Source organism: Rattus rattus, chromosome 8 (assembly GCF_011064425.1).
Source record: "Rattus rattus isolate New Zealand chromosome 8, Rrattus_CSIRO_v1, whole genome shotgun sequence".
Lineage (NCBI taxonomy): Eukaryota > Metazoa > Chordata > Mammalia > Rodentia > Muridae > Rattus > Rattus rattus.
Window position 1 is genome coordinate 18,171,207 of NC_046161.1, and position 15,565 is coordinate 18,186,771.

The 15,565-nt window shown below is 49.6% G+C and overlaps 2 protein-coding genes across 12 annotated transcripts; one reads left to right on the forward strand and one right to left on the reverse strand.

Moving 5' to 3' along the window:
* Window positions 1-1,068: 1,068 nt before the first annotated feature.
* Window positions 1,069-6,689, reverse strand: Tmem205 (transmembrane protein 205). 5 transcript variants are annotated; one of them, XM_032909303.1, is made up of 5 exons: window positions 6,531-6,625; window positions 6,185-6,247; window positions 5,487-5,595; window positions 5,234-5,397; window positions 1,069-1,409 (listed from the first exon to the last, which is right to left on the reverse strand). In XM_032909303.1, the coding sequence occupies exons 3-5, from the start codon at window positions 5,584-5,586 to the stop codon at window positions 1,104-1,106; spliced, it is 570 nt and encodes a 189-aa protein (XP_032765194.1). In that variant the 5' UTR covers window positions 5,587-5,595; window positions 6,185-6,247; window positions 6,531-6,625; the 3' UTR covers window positions 1,069-1,103. The 5 variants fall into 5 exon arrangements, with proteins under 5 accessions (XP_032765194.1, XP_032765196.1, XP_032765192.1 ...); XM_032909305.1 differs by having other exon boundaries at window positions 5,920-6,247; XM_032909301.1 differs by lacking the exon at window positions 6,185-6,247 and having other exon boundaries at window positions 6,531-6,689.
* A 94-nt stretch (window positions 6,690-6,783) lies between these two features.
* On the forward strand, window positions 6,784-15,475 carry Ccdc159 (coiled-coil domain containing 159). 7 transcript variants are annotated; one of them, XM_032909297.1, is made up of 13 exons: window positions 6,784-6,959; window positions 8,563-8,696; window positions 8,778-9,004; window positions 10,710-10,743; window positions 11,126-11,214; window positions 11,291-11,372; window positions 12,302-12,491; window positions 13,052-13,119; window positions 13,201-13,277; window positions 13,622-13,743; window positions 13,951-14,033; window positions 14,719-14,817; window positions 14,985-15,475. In XM_032909297.1, exons 1-13 carry the CDS (start codon window positions 6,949-6,951, stop codon window positions 14,987-14,989), a joined length of 1,221 nt encoding a protein of 406 aa, XP_032765188.1. In that variant the 5' UTR covers window positions 6,784-6,948; the 3' UTR covers window positions 14,990-15,475. The 7 variants fall into 7 exon arrangements, with proteins under 7 accessions (XP_032765188.1, XP_032765185.1, XP_032765187.1 ...); XM_032909294.1 differs by having other exon boundaries at window positions 14,719-15,475; XM_032909296.1 differs by having other exon boundaries at window positions 8,563-8,666; window positions 14,719-15,475.
* The last annotated feature ends 90 nt before the right edge of the window (window positions 15,476-15,565 follow it).

Here is a 15,565-nt window from a genome sequence, read left to right on the forward strand (position 1 = left end):
ACACACACACACACCATACACATACACCACACACACACACACCATACACATACACACCATACACACATGCCATACACACACACCCCATACACATATACACCATACACATACCATACACACACTCCATACACACACACCATACACACACAGACACACACACATCATACATACATACCACACACACACACCATACACACATACCATACACATACTGTACACACACCATATAAACACACACAGATACACAGACACACAGACACACAGACACACACACAGCAACTCGAACTTCTCTGCTCACCCAGATGCCTAAGGGAACAAAAGCTGCCCCCGAAGCTTTAACATATGAATTATGCTGGAGTGTATCAGCTAGGAAGAGCTGAGTTATTCTGAGAAACAAGCAGCCCCCAAAACCTCCAGGATATCACTCACCTAGGTTCACATCTTGGGATGAATACTATGGGCTGAGGAAAGATGAAGTTCTATCCTGTGTTGTAAACACCTTTTTAAAATGATTTATTTATTTTATGTATATGGTGAGTACACTGTTGCTGTCTTTAGACACACCACAAGAGGACATTGGATCCCATTACAGATGGTTGTGAGCCACCATGTGGTTGCTGGGAATTGAACTCAGGACCTCTGGGAGAGCAGTGCTCTTAAGCGCTGAGCCATCTTACTAGCCTGTAAACACTTTTTATAAAGACATGCCACTTCTGCTCACATCTCATCAGCCAAAGCAAGTCATGATGTCACTCCCAGTGTCAGCAGGATAGGAAACATGATTGTGCCTGGGAGGTGGGAGCCTGCTATTGCTGTAGTAACACACAGGAAGCGCAATGGTTAGAACTAAGCCAGGTATATGGAAGGCACACAATATATGGTCACTATTAGAGGAGATATGCTGGAACTTCAATAGCTCATACTCCAATGTGTCAGCCAGCAGAAATGGGGCAACTTGAGGCTCTGAGTACTATACAAGCACACACACACACACACACACACACACACACACACACACACACACACACCCTGGCTTCTCCTGGGGTGAAAAAAATGACCACAACCATCTCCAAAGAAACATTTATTGAAACACAGGGCCCATGTTAGAGGCTCCTGAGCCCCAGGGCGAGGCCCACAAGGCAGAGACCATTGCTCAGCAGACACCCCAGGTTGCAGAGGGAAGACAGGCCATGGTAGTAGAAGAATTTCTGCCGGAGAGCACTGTACTTGGGGTCCTTCTCCCGCAGCTGGCGGTAGGGGTCAGGGCCCTGGAGGCTGCCTGGCACCTCTGTCCCCAGGCCTCGCTCTTTCTCTATACTCTGCAGGGCCCACATGGTAGCTGTGGTGCGAGCCTCCAGCCAGCGAGCATTGATGGTAGCCAGTGTGAGATTCAGAAGCAGTAGGGTAAGCTGAGGACAGTGACAGGGAGGTAAGGTGAGGGGGGCTGAAGCTTAGGGACCCGAGAGAGAGCATGCCTGCATCCTCACAGTCCAGAGTTTCCTGAAAACAGCAGTCCTTGGGAAAGAATCTACCTACAGCCTTTTCTCATCTGGTCTGCTGCTGTTCCCCAAACACTGAAACCTCTTCTTCAAAACAAGAGCTGAGAACTGATTGATCCTGGGGCCTCGGTCGAAGAGAAAGTGTTCCACTGCTGAGCTACACGCCCTGCCCTCTTTCCTCTTGTGCAGATATTGTATACGCACTTGTTCATGTGTGTGCAAGGTGTGCTCGCAGGTGTGTGTGTTCATGTGCGTGTAACATGTGCTCACAGGTGTGTGTTCATGTGTGTGCAATGCTTGCTCACAGGTGTGTGTGTTTTTGCAGAGGGCAGAAGTTGCTTTTGGGCTTTCTACTGCTTTCTTATTTCTGTTTTTTTTTTTTTCCCCATCTTTATTAACTTGAGTATTTCTTAATTACATTTCGATTGTTATTCCCTTTTCCGGTTTCTGGGCCAACACCCCCTAACTTCTCACTCCCCTTCTATATGGGTGTTCCCCTGCGCATCCTCCCCCCATTAGCGCCCTCCCCCCAACAATCTTGTTCACTGGGGGTTCAGTCTTGGCAGGACCAAGGGCTTCCCCTTCCACTGGTGCTCTTACTAGGCTATTCATTGCTACCTATGAGGTTGGAGCCCACGGTCAGTCCATGTATAGTCTTTAGGTAGTGGCTTAGTCCCTGGAAGCTCTGGTTGCTTGGCATTGTTGTTCATATGGGGTTTCGAGCCCCTTCAAGCTCTTATTTTCTGTTTTTTAATTTATTGAATTTACTTATTTGCATGGGTGTGCGTGCGTGTGTGCATGTGTGTGTGTGTGTGTGTGCGTGCATGCGTGTGTGTGTGTGTGTGTGTGTGTGTGTGTGTAAGCTATAGTATGTATGTGCAGACTGGACCACAGTTTAAGGGAGTCATATCTCTTCTTCCACCGTGTAGACCCTCAGGGATCCACCTCAGATTGTCACCAGGCTTGACAGCTTGCTAACCTATCCACCTTAGTTTTTAAGATAGTGTCTGTCCCTCATTGGTCCTGGAACGGCCTCATGAAGCTAGGCTGACTGGTTGGCCAAGGAGCTTCAGGAGCCTGTCTGTCTTCACCCTTGACTCCCACCTCCTCCCATGTTGGGTACCACCTCTGTGCTTGTCATTTGAATGGATGCAGAGGATTCAAACCTGGGTCTTATGTTTGCATAGCAAACACTCTTCTGTCCGAGTCATCCCCCAGCCTCCGCTGTTTTCAGTTTGAGACGAGGTCTCACTAAGTTGCTTGGGCTGGAGTGGAACTCGATGTGTAGCCAAAGCTGACCTAAACTTGTAATCCTCCTGCTCAAGCCTCCCAAATAGTTAGGATGGGATTACCCATCCTCTCTCCCCAAATGAATACAGACAACATTAACTGTCCTTTGATTCTCCATGCCCCAACACACAGCCTAAAATGGGGCCAATCTCTTTTGTGACACCATCTCAGGCCCAGGAAGGGACACTGGACTAACAAGAAATGAATTAAACACCTGGAGAATACCAGATACCCCTAACCCTCTCTGATCTCTAGGAGATTATTCTTTTGGAGGGAACAGGTTGAGACAGGATATCAATAGCTCAGGCTGGTCTCAAACTTCCTGTGCAACTGATCCTGGCCTTGAACTCCTGACCTCTACCTCCCAAGTGAGGATATAGGTGTCTCCATTACATCAGCCTTGTTCTTTTTAGTTAAATTTTTACTTTTAGTTAATTGTTTTTGTTTTTGTTTGTTTTGCTTTGTTTTGAGACAGGGTCTCTCTTTGCAGCCCTGACTGTCCTAGAACTCTCTATGTAGACCAGGCTAGTATTGAACTCACAGAAATTCTGTCTCTGCCTCCAGCATGCTGGAAGTAAAGGTAAGAACCACTAGACCTGCCTAGTTTTTGTTGCTGTTTGATACAGAGTCTTACTATATAGTCCAGGCTGGCCTGGGACTTTGGCGACCTCCTGCCTCCTGGGGTGACATGTGGATGTGTATACCACCCTGTGAGACTGATGGGTTACCTTCGAAACACACATGAGGTCTCGCCCGCCCACATCTGAACACTTTGAGAGCAGAGGGAGGGAGGGTGGGGAAAGCTGAGATGGGAGGCGTTGTTCCTCACACTGTGGCTGAGGGAATGCATAGACAGGAGTGGGGAAACTTAAATTCCCAGTCTGTCTAGTTTTTAAACAATGAACGGAGGTCAGCGCCTCGGCTCAGCTGAGTCACTCCGCTTTGGCAGGAGGCCCAGCTATTGGGCAGAGAGGAAATAGGAGCTAGTGGGGAAGATAAGGCTGGCCAGAGAAGATTGGCTGCTGGGGTGGCTATGCAGGATGTGCGTGCCATCCAGGGATACCCAGTGATCAGTTCCATCTTCGCTAGGAAAAAGAAGCATTTCTGCCAGTAGGCTACCCTGGAGAACTGGAAGCAGGAGAATCACAAGTTTGAGGCTAGCCTGGGCTATCCCTTTAGTGGTGTAGAGATAGCTCATCAGTTAAGAGGGCATACTACTCGAAGAGGCTGAGTTCCATTCCTAGCACTCACAGCTAACTGGAACGACACTTCTAGGGGAATCTGTCACCTCTGGCCTTGGCGGGTACCCACACGTGCGTGCATACCTACACACAGACACAAATGAGAGTAATAAAGGCCCAGTGGCAGTGGCAGACCCTTTTGATCCCAGCACTCAGGAGACAGAGGCAGGTGGATCTCTGAGTGACAGCCAGGGAAACAGAGAAAAAAGAAAATAATAAAAACAAACCTTAAAAAAGATTTTCGCGGACGATGGAGCTAATTTGGTAAGGAACCCATCTGGCATACACTTCATTCCCAACGCTTCATAAAACTATGGGTAGTAGAACATGCCTGCGATTTCAGGAGGCAGGAGGATCAGAAGTTCAAACTCACCTTCCACATGCTGGGTTCAATACCCTTGCAGATCACATGCCCAGCATATGCAAGACTCTAGGTTTTATCCCCAGCACTGAAAAACAGCATCAACTAAAGGGCCGGAGAGATCCAGTTGGGGGAGGGTTTGCCATGTAGGCATGAGGACCTGAGTCCAATCGCCCAACACCCATGTTAAAAAGCCAGGTGTGGAGGCTCAGGTCAGTAATTTCAATGCTGGGGAGACAAAGCTAGAGGGCTCCCTGGAGATTTCCTGCCGGCTTGTCTGACCAAATCATCGAGGGCTTCAGACTCAACGAGAGACCCTGTCTCCAAATAAATAAATAAATAAACGAGCTAGGTGGGGGGTGGGGTGGGGGGGTGTATAAACTTTTAATCCCGGTGCTTGGAAGGCAGGAGCAGGTGGATCTCTGTGAGTTCAATGCCAGCCTGGTCTACAAAGTGAGTTCCAGGACAGCCAGGGCTTTGTAGAGACCCTGTCTCAGAGGAACATAAGTAAATAAATAAATAAGCCGAGTGGTAGGCAGGCTGATCTCTGAGTTCATGGCCATTCTGGTCTACAGAGTGAATTCTAGGATAGCCAAGGCTACATAGAGAGAGCCTGTCTCAAAAGAAGTCATATATATATATATATATATATATATATATATATTAACATATATATATGTTAGAGGAAGACACCTAACATCAACCCCTGGTCTCTCTCTATATATGACTGTATACATCATGTGCATATAAATGTACACATCCAAACATACACTCTCTCTCTCTCTCTCTCTCTCTCTCTCTCTCTCTCTCTCTCTCTCTCGGGGACCCTCAAATCCTCATACCTGACTGATTTCCCACAGCGTGAGGTTGATCCAGGCCCGCTGTGGTGCCAAGATGCAGAGGTTGATGAAGGCACAACCCAAGGAGATGTGAAAATAGACTGGGAAGAGCTTGCTCTGCACAAGTCCAAACGTGTGTCTCGGGAGGCTCCGGAAAAGCAGGAAGCCTGGGAGGCGGAGGGCCACAGTCACCCGTTAGGACATTTCTGGATCCCCCTCCCATTCAGTCCTAAATAACAGATTGGAGGGTCCCTACCTGAGGCAAAGGTCACCCACATCTGCATGCCCCAGACACCAGACAAGAGCAGCAAGTGGACCACTTTAATCAGACTTCCTGGGTCCTCACCTTCTTCCATTCTGCCGCCCTGGGAAGGAAGCAGCGGTGACTCAGCTTAACCTTCAACCTTTGCCCACTAGCATTGAGGCCTTGGTACAGAGTGCATAGGGCCAGCCTCACACTGGTGCAAAGATGAGGGAAAATAGTCTGAGAAAGGCAGTTGCAAGACCAAAATAGTCCCTAGAAAATCTCAGGCCCAACCAGTCCATCTGGGCTCAGGCTTGGGGCTGGAATTGTGGCTCTGAGAACATGGACTTCATTGGTGTTGGCCTCACATTCTCTCCTCCATACTTACAAAATAATATAGTAATAATAATAATAAATAATCTCAGCCCAGCACGAAGACTCATACCTGTAAATCCCCAACACTTGGAAGTCGGAGACGGGGATTGCCAGTTTTCTAGCTCAAGGTTAGAAAAAGATTCAATTCCAAAAAGTGTTTAAAAACATAGAAACGGCCTGGTGACTCACAGTTGTAATCCCAATATATCAAAGGAGGGTGCAGGAAAATCACTGAGTTTGAGGACTGCCTGAGATACAGTGAGGCTATCTCACAATAAGTAAACAAACATCTCAGGCTGGAGCTGGGCTAGTGGCTCAGGGGGCAAGGCGCTTGCCTCACGTGCAGGAAGTCCTGCGTTCCATCCTCAGCTCTTCATAAAACAGGCTCTGGCTCTCTCCTGTCATTCCAGCACAAAAGTAGAGACAGGAGAGTCAGGATGTGGAGGCCAACCAGAGACACAGGACGCCTTGCCTCAAAACCCAAATCCTAGAACAAAAGGCTCTCTCTACACACCAATGTCCACTGTACCCCAGAAGCTTGAATCCCAGCAGCTCAAGTTCACATTCCTAGGTCTTCAGGGATTACCCTAGCTCTGCAGACATTCAAGAGCCCTCATCCGGAAACCTGAGATATTCTAGAAACATCCCAAAGCACCCCCGGATCCCCCCATCTGATCCCACCGTTGGAGCACCGGAGGTCAGGTGAAGGGACCAAGAGCCCCAGCAGCTCCAGTGCAGCTCCGGCTGGCCTGAGACCTCCCAGGTTTTCTTCCGCCCCTCAGGCCTCGCCCCACCTCCCAGACAGCCAGAAGCCAATAAAATCACAGCTCCGTCTCCTCTGGACTCGCCCACTTAGGGATTGCCCGGTTGACTTCGGGAATCATCTCGCCTCCCCGAACTTCAGTCACACCGAAGAAATTCAGGCGCCAATGAGCTCTGCGCTTACCCGGAGAGGGCGGGCGTGGCTTAAGGGAGGACCACGCCCTTCTCTGTGACTCCACCTTTGGCCTCCCCGCGTTTTCCAACGATGGTGTCCTCGGGGGATCAAAACTTCAGCGTCACAGCTGGGGACTGGCTTCGTGGTCCCTGATGGGAGAGCATGAACAGGTGGTATGCGGTAGTAGGTGGGGATGGAAGAGGGGATTGGGAGACTGTTGCTGTTAGATTGACAGAACAAGGGGCCGGGCTAATAGCAATGGTTACGCCCCCTCGCTCGAAGAATTCTCAGGAGAAGGGGACAGCCGAAGATTCAATTGGGGTTGGGAGAGGGCAGGCACGGTTGGGGACCTTCTGTTGGTGAAGCTCTGAAATTCCTCTTTCGTTCCGGTTCTAATCTTCTAGGGTATCTGTGGTCCTCAGGTGACATTCTAGAATAAATTTTTGTTTACCAAGCGCTGGATTAAATCTGTAATCAGGGTAGCCCAATAAAGTATATACCCCCTCCCCCCCAGATTCACTGTGTAGCCCTGGCTGGCCTGGAACTAGCTTTGTAGACGAGGCTGGCCTGAAACTCGGGGATCCCTTGAGTGCTGGGATTAAAAGGGATGGACTGCCACATCCTGTCCTTTATGTGTTTGTTTCAGAGTTTTAAATTTTGTCTTTGTGTATTAACGTTTTGCTTGTCTGGGCACTGCTTTCGTGCCCAGTGCCTGTAGAGGTCAGAAGAGGGCATCAAGTCCTCTGGTACTGGAGACACAGAAGGTTGTGAGCCATCATATGGGTGCTGGGAATTGAACTTGGGTACTCAGGAAAAGCAGCTAAACCAACTTTCAAGCCATTTTTTAAATATTTTATTTATTTATTATATATGAGTACACTGTAGCTGTCTTCAGACACACCAGAAGAGGGCATCGGATCTCATTGCAGATGGTTGTGAGCCACCATGTGGTTGCTGGGATTTGAACTCTGGACCTCGGGAAGAGCAGTCGGTGCTCTTAACCACTGAGCCATCTCTCCAGCCCCAAGCCATTTTTTTTTTTTTTAAAAGGCTTTTCTGATAGAGTCTCTTGCCCTGACTGGACTGGAACTCACTAAGTAGACTAGGCTGGCCTCAAACTCAGAGAGATTTGCTTGCCTCTGCCTCCCAAGTGCTGGGATTAAAGGCAGTGACTGCTTTATGTCCCTTTCTAATATAAACAATTGTTACTCTTGTGTGTGTGTGTGAGGTATGTCTTAAGTGCACATGTGTCATGGCACACATGTCAGCGGACAGCTTTATGGAGTTGTTTCTTCTCTCCTCCCATCTTTAAGCTGATCATTCGGCATCCATTCATATTGCCAGGCATGGCAACGAACACTTTACTCTGTGAGCCCTGTCTCCAGCCCTCCAAGGCCTCATGTCTTTATGTGGAAGTCTGATTTCATAACCCAACCCCACCTCTATGTTTGAGTTTACCTTTTCCATTTGACTTCCACTCCTTCCACTTTAAAGAGGTTAGGTGTCTGGGGCTGATTCTCAGCTGTTAGAGCACCTGCCTAGCGTGTAGCTGGGTCCCGTCCCTAGCACTGTATAAACTGGACACAGTGACACATCCTAGCCACCAGGGAGGTAGAAGATGGAGGATCAGGAGTTTGAGATCATCCTTGGTTACCTAATGAATTGGAGGCCAGCTTGGGTTACATGAGACTCCGTCTCAAAATAATATATAGTTAAAAATAAAAGGATTGGGAGTTAGAGACTGGTCTCAGAGCTCCTCCCATCCCCCTTCTGCAGTGACCCTCTTTTGGCTGGCCTACCCCGGGACTTTGACTACTGTGTTTCTCATCTCTGCTCATCTCCTTCACTCTCCATCACATCTTGGCCTGCTAAGGAGAGGGGCAAGTACTCACCACCTCTTGGAGAGCCTGGTAGACATTCAGGGGCCTGGGCGGGGCTGCCAACTACACATCTCTTTCTCTTGTCCCTGAAGAAACACTTTGTCCCCATAGGGTCCTCCTCAGACAAGGCTTTGGACTGTATGACCCACTGGTCCACGACCTTGGAGCCTGAGATCGTAAACACTGCTTCTGAACAAGCAGTGAAGTCTTTGGCCTGGCAGAAGGAGTGGGATTCAGCACCTCAGCCTCAGGAGGCTACATCCTATTCCAACTCAGACTTGAGCAAGGACCAATGTCATGACCAGGAACTTGTGAAGAGGAACCACAGCATAGTCAAGGTTACCCCTACTCAGGGAACCCCCTTTAAACTAAGAATGACCTTTCCGTGTACTACTGTGGAGCATAGGGAAGGGTCTCCAGGTCAGGGTCTGCGCTCGGTTTCAGCACCTAGAACAGCGCCTCCAGAAGGAGGGTGGAAGGACCCGGAGGAATCCTACTTTCGTGTCTTTGCTTGTTCATCATGAGACAGTGTCTGCTGTAGCCCAAGCTGACTCTGAATTTGCTCTGTAGCCAAAGCTGGATTTGACTCCTGTTTCTTATGCCTGCATCTCCTGAATGCTAGGATTCTAGGATGGAGACATTATGTCTTTGTTGGTTGTTTTCTGTTTTCTGAGTCGGGGTTTCTTTGTGCAACCCTAGTTGTCCTGGAGCTCATTCTGTAGAATAGGATGGTCTGGAGCTCAAAGATGTGCCTGCCTCTGTTTTCTAAGTGCTTGGATCAAAGGGGTGCGCCACCACTGCCTAGCCTGATTTTCATTTTTTTGAAGGTGTGTGTGTGTGTGTGTGTGTGTGTGTGTGTGTGTGTGTATTTGTGCACATGAGTGCAATTCCTTGAGAGGCCAGAAGAGGGCATTAGATCCTTAGAGCTGAAATTCAGGTAGGTAGTTGTGAGCCTTCTGACCTAGATAATTGGGTCTTCTTCAAGAACATTATGCCTTTTTAAAACAACAACAACAAACTCCAAAACTTACTATGTAGACCAGGATGGCCTCAAACTCACAAAGATCCACCTGCTACTGCCTCCCGTGTGTGTGTGTGTGTGTGTGTGTGTGTGTGTGTGTGTGTGTGTGTGTACTTTAGTGCAAGGTGTCTGTGGAGGCCAGAAGAACACATTGGGTATCCTGGAGCTGGAGTTTTAAGTGGTTGTGGGCCACCTCAACCTCAGAAAACAGAAATGCTGGAATGAAGCCTCTGAAAGACCAGTGCATTGGTGTATCTCGTCAGATGTGAGGATTTCTGAATTTTTGTGGTTTTTGTTAGTTAGTTTGTTTGTTTGTTAGATTAATTGGTTGGTTTTTCTTGGTTTTGTATCTATATGGTTTCTTTTTTTTTTTTTTTTCCTTCTTTTTTTCGGAGCTGGGGACTGAACCCAGGGCCTTGCATATATGGTTTCTTATTGTGTGAGACTCATACTAGTGACTCGAATTGTGTGTCTATGGCTCACTGTGTTTAAGCACAGCTCGTGGCTGGGTGGTGGTGGTGAACACCTTTAATCCCAGCCCTTGGAAGACCGAGGCAGGCAGATCTCTGAGTTTGAGGCCACCCTGGTCTACACAGTGAGTTCTAGGACAGCCAGAGCTGCACAGAGAAACCCTGTCTCAAACAAACAAACAAACAAACAAACAAACAAACAAAAACAGTTTGTGGTGTGTCAAGCAAGTGCTGGTGGTTTTTTATTATAGACATTTGCTGTAGTTGTTGTCCTGTACTCCAAAGGGGAAACATCAAACCAGGGACAGCCTGGCATCTGCTTTCTGTCGGGGTCAACCCAGAGTCCATAGCCATAGAGATGAAGCGCACAGTGCACTTCTGAGCATGTGCAGATGATGAATTTGGGGGTAGGGGTCGTGGATGGACACAGTTTTGCCTGATTTGGGATAACCGGAACTCAGGAGAACCACTCCTGCCCTACCCTCTGGGTAGGGCTGCCATAAGGTAAACTATCTAAGAACACATTATCACACTGCTCTCCTCTTGCCCCAGAAATCCCTGGAGCCCAGCTCTTCCAAAGTAAAAGGTGAGCGTGAAACTGGACGGGGAAGACATTTGGGTTCCTATCCCCACTTAGTTTTTACTTCTATACTTACTCCCTGTATTTGAGGGTGTGTGTGTGGTACACACACTGAAGGTCAGAGACAACTTAGCAGGGTTGGCTCTGTCCTACCTTGTGGGTCCCTGGGATCAAGCTCAAGTCACCTGTCCTAGTGGCAGGCACCACATACAGAGCCACCTTGCGGGGCCACTTTCCACTTTCTTCTTCTCCAGTACTAAGGCCCATGTTTATTCAATGCTTCAGGGGAGGTCTCCTGCCCTAGGCCTGCCCCTCTACTTCCTCTGTCACTCCCATCTCTGCCCTGATCTTACCTCAGCCATGGCTCTCACCCTTCCTCTGCCCACAGTTAAGAACACCATGCTGATTCCTGACTCTCAGAAGCTCTTGCGATGTGAACTGGAGTCCCTCAGGACCCAGCTGCAGGCTCAGAGCAAGGTGAGTCCTCTCCACCTTCTGCGCCCCTGTTCTCATCCACCTCCCCACTCCAGGACCTCACCTCCTGTCCCTCCAGGCTTTCGAGTTCCTGAACCACTCTGTAACCATGCTGGAGAAGGAGAGCTGTCTGCAACAGATCAAGATCCAGCAGCTCGAAGGTGAGGGTGAGACGGAGCCAGGGTCTGAGGAAGTTTGTGGTGGCTGGAAAATAAGTTCCAGGTCAAGGCTGGAACAGCTTAAAAGGCTGGGGTCAAAGCTAGCCTCAGGCCCACATCAGTTCCCCTTTTGGGGTGGGGCCCCAGTTGGTAGGACACTTGCCTAGCATTTATGAAGTCTTGGGTTCCATCTTCAGCCTGGAATAAAAGTGGACCAGGTGGTGTGTGCCTGCAATCCCAGCACTTAGGAGAGGATCATTCAAGGTTATCTAATTAGGGAGCTGAAAGTCAGCCCAGGCTGGAGATTCTGTCTGGGAAATAAAAACTAAGAACAGAAGCCCCGGGCTGAGGGATGGCTTCTCAGGTAAGAGCACTGGTTGCTCGTGCAGAGGATCCAGGTTCTGTTCCCAGTATCCACACGGTAGCCAAAACCACCTATAACTTCAGTTCCAGAATAGGACACCCTTCTTCTGACCTCCATGGCACCAGGCAAAATGCCCACCAAACACAAGCTATATACAATAAAAATAAGTAATTTTAAAAATTAAAACTGTTTTAGGGCTGGGGAGATAGCTTTGTTATTAAGATGCTTGCCGTGCAAGCAGGAGGACCTGAGTTCATCTCTAGAACTCAGATTGGGGGTGGGGGGGAGCCGGGCTCAGCGGGGCACACTTAATCCCGGGTTCTTCAGAGTTGGAGACAAGAAGACTCCTGGGCTCCCTTGTTAGCCAGTCTACCCTAACCTTCAAGCTTTGGGTTCCGTAAGAGACCCCCGTGTCAAAAGACAAGGTGGAGAGGAATTACCTCCCTACCTCACGCACAGCCTGTATACCTGTGCACGCACCTGTGCGAACATGCGTGAACATGCACATGCACATAGACCCACGCACGCACAAGTAAGACCAAGGATATCCCCACCATCTCTACAGGAGTGCTGAACCCCACGAGCCGCCAAGGAGAAGATGGCCGTAAGTGGAACAAAGAGCAGACCCAACACGAGCTGTATGGGGCCCTGGCTCAAGGCCTGCAGGGGTTGCAGAAGACACTGAAGGAAGGTGAGGAATTGCAACGGTCCCGTACCACTCGCTGCCTGCAGCTGTTGGCCCAGGAGATCCGGGACAGGTGGGTGTGGGCAGGAAGGCAGCGTAGAGGTTTCAAGAAAGCAGGCCACCACTGAAGAAACTTAATGGAGCAGGAAGTGGAAGGCTTAGGGGACACAACACAGGGACAGGAAAGGACGCTCAGAGGATATAGATGGCTAGAGAGTAGGTGTTGAGGAGGCTAAGGGACCTAGAAGGTTAGGGAGACTGCGGGATGGAGGTGGGATGGGGAAGGAGGCAGGGAATCAGAAGACTAGGGAGGCCGAGAGACTGGAGAGTAAAGTCAAGAGAAAACAACCCTGGGAAGATCCAGGTAGGAAAGAGAAAGTAGACTGAAAGGTGAGAGGATGGAGCCTGGGGCTGTGGGCGGAGTCTGGTACTGGGTGGAGCTTCGGGCTGTGGACCCATTTTGAGGTTGTAAGCTGGGCCTCGGGTGGTGGGTAGAGCCTGATGTCCTAGTAGGAGCTAGGGCGGTGGGAGGAACCTGTGGCTGTAGGTGTGCTGAGGAGTGGGGGCGTGGGAGGGTATGGAGGCCTGGGGAATGGGCCCGGGGTCTGGGTTTAGGCTCCTCTCTCCCTGCAGCAAGAAGTTCCTGTGGGAGGAACTGGAGCTGGTGCGGGAAGAGGTGACTTTCATCTATCAGAAGCTCCGTGAGTTCCTGGAAGCGCACAGCCTGGAAGGGATGTGGGGCTACCCTGCTTTCCCGTTCACTGAGCCTTCTTCCCCAACAGAGAACCAGGAGGACGAGATCTCAGAGAATCTCCTGAATATCCAGAAGATGCAGAAAACACAGGTGAAGTGCCGCAAGGTGAGCTGAGAAAACGAGTGCCTGAGGGACAGCGGGCCAAGAGGCGCTTCCTCCGGCTTCCACCTCTGAACTCGATCTAGGAGGCAGAATTCAAAGCCCAGCTCTGCTACTTAATGCTATGTGACTATGGGCAAATCACTTTGCCTCTCCGGGCTCGATTTGCCCCTCCATATAACGGGTGTAATAGCTGCGATTCCTCCCGGATCGGAAAGTTGTGCTCCCTGAGGATTCCATACTCTCGATACGGCCTGGAATTGATGTGCTACATCATGATTACCTTTTCCTATGGTCATCATTACTTGCGTGTCTAATCACTTGCTCCCCCAAACCCCCTCCCGAACCAGGTTCTTACCAAGATGAAGCAGCAGGCATGTGATTCATCTTCATGGCCAGAGGCTGAGGGGGTGCCCGCAGAAAGCAGTGGTTGCTGGAAGGATGACCTCCAGAAGGAACTGAGTGACATATGGTGAGGCTAGCTTCTGGTGTGGCCTCTGATCCCCTAACCCTCCTCTAACCTGCCTCTCTCCCGGCTGCATCTGGAACTCAATTGGCTCTAATCCTTCCTACTTCTAGGAATCATTCTTTCTACAGCTGCCCTTGCCCTAGCGAGGATTCAGGGGTACCCTGGATACCCCAACATCTCTTGGGGCCCTGTCTCTCTGTCTCCCCACAGGTCTGCTGTTCACAGTCTGCAGAGCTCCATCGACTGTCTTGCTTTGTCCATGGGCACCAGACCAAAGGCTTCCAGTCTCAGGGGTGAGGGGCCGGATGTAATGGGGGTGGGGAATCACTCCCAGCCCCACGTGTATGAGGCCACCTTTAAGAGGGTCACATAGGTTGGGGTTCCAAGGCTACCTTAGAAAGCTGATGAACTGGTTGAGATTTCGAAGAAGGCGAACCCCAGAAATTAGGGGGTGGGTGAACGAGGACCTCAAATCCATGGGTGTTTCATGAGCAAGCTACTTTGGGGTCCCATTTAGGATCTGTGAGAATTTCTTTCTGTTTTTGAGATATAATCTCACATAGCCCAGATTAATTTAAACTCACTATGTATTCAAGAATGACCTGAATTCCCCCATCCCCTCAAGAATGACATCCCATCCCCACCCCACCCCCATTCTGGAGTTACAGATGTGAGCCACCATTCCTGGCACTATAGGAATTTTTTAGATGTATTTTATTTTATGTTTGTGGGCGTTTTGCATAGATCTGTGCCTAGTGCCTCAGGCCAGAAAAAGGTGTCAGAGGCTTGTGAGCCACCCTGTGGGTGCTGAGAATCATTGATATAATTTGGTATTACTTTGGGTCAACCAAGGGATGCGGGTGTCTGGATGATAAATCAGTGAGGTTTCATCTCAAGAGATGTGGAGCTCATATTCTGAAGTTGCTAGAGGGTCATATTGAGGACCTGAAGGGCCAGCATGGCATGTCTCTCCCACAGGCCAGAAAGGACACCAGTGCCAGAGTTCTCAGTGCCCCTCCTGGGACTCCGATTCTGACTGGGAGAGACCTTTCAGCAAGAGCGGATCCTACCCTCCCGGTACAGACCCTACTCAACCCCTCTCCATCCCTTACCATCTGGCCCACTTGTGATTCCCACAGTGTAGGCCTTGAGGCTAGCACTGTACCTGGGCATTTGGTCCCTGGCTGGCAACCCTGAGTTCTCCTGGTTCAAACCAGACCACGACCTACCTTCTCTCCCCATAGCTTGAGCAGCTGGGACTGCTTGCCCTGAAGACCCCTCCAGAGAGAAAATAAACTAGCTGAGACCTTCGTCCACCCTGGACTTTTGCACCTGCTGGTTCAAGAGTCTGGGGTCCTCCCCATGCCAACCCCAGATAACTCTGGTATCTCAAAGGAGGCACTTTTCAGGATGTGTGGACAGTGATCAAGATTTAGGGTGTATTAGTTGGGCATATATGTGATACAGGCACTAGGGAGGTAGGTGGAAGGAAGGTCACTTTAAAGTTAACACAGCCAAGTATGAGACCAGCCTGAGCTACAGAAGACCTTGTCTCAAAATCAAAGTGGGCCTGCCAAATGGCTCACTGGGTAAAGGCACTCACTGCCAAGTCTGAAGACCTGAGTTTGATCCCAGGGACCCTCATGGTGGTAGAGAACTGGCTCGTGCAAGTTGTCCTCCAACCTATAAATGCACACCGACACATACCCCAATAAATAAATGTTCTTAAAACCTTTTTTTCCAAGGCAGGGTTTCTCTAGCCCTGGCTGTCCTGGAACTCTCTCGGTAGACCAGGTTGGCACTGAATTTACAGAGATCTGTCTGC

What these genes read in the sequence shown, in the direction of transcription:
- Tmem205 (XM_032909301.1), bottom strand. Translation starts at nt 5,586, where the DNA reads ATGGAAGAAGGTGAGGACCCAGGAAGTCTGATTAAAGTGGTCCACTTG. An exon ending in GTGGGTGACCTTTGCCTCAG is followed by an intron (nt 5,398 to 5,486) that starts GTAGGGACCCTC and finishes TCCGCCTCCCAG; the next exon opens with GCTTCCTGCTTTTCCGGAGC. An exon ending in CGCTGTGGGAAATCAGTCAG is followed by an intron (nt 1,410 to 5,233) that starts GTATGAGGATTT and finishes CACTGTCCTCAG; the next exon opens with CTTACCCTACTGCTTCTGAA.
- Ccdc159 (XM_032909294.1), top strand. An exon ending in GGAACCACAGCATAGTCAAG is followed by an intron (nt 9,005 to 10,709) that starts GTTACCCCTACT and finishes CTCTTGCCCCAG; the next exon opens with AAATCCCTGGAGCCCAGCTC. An exon ending in GCCCAGGAGATCCGGGACAG is followed by an intron (nt 12,492 to 13,051) that starts GTGGGTGTGGGC and finishes CTCTCCCTGCAG; the next exon opens with CAAGAAGTTCCTGTGGGAGG.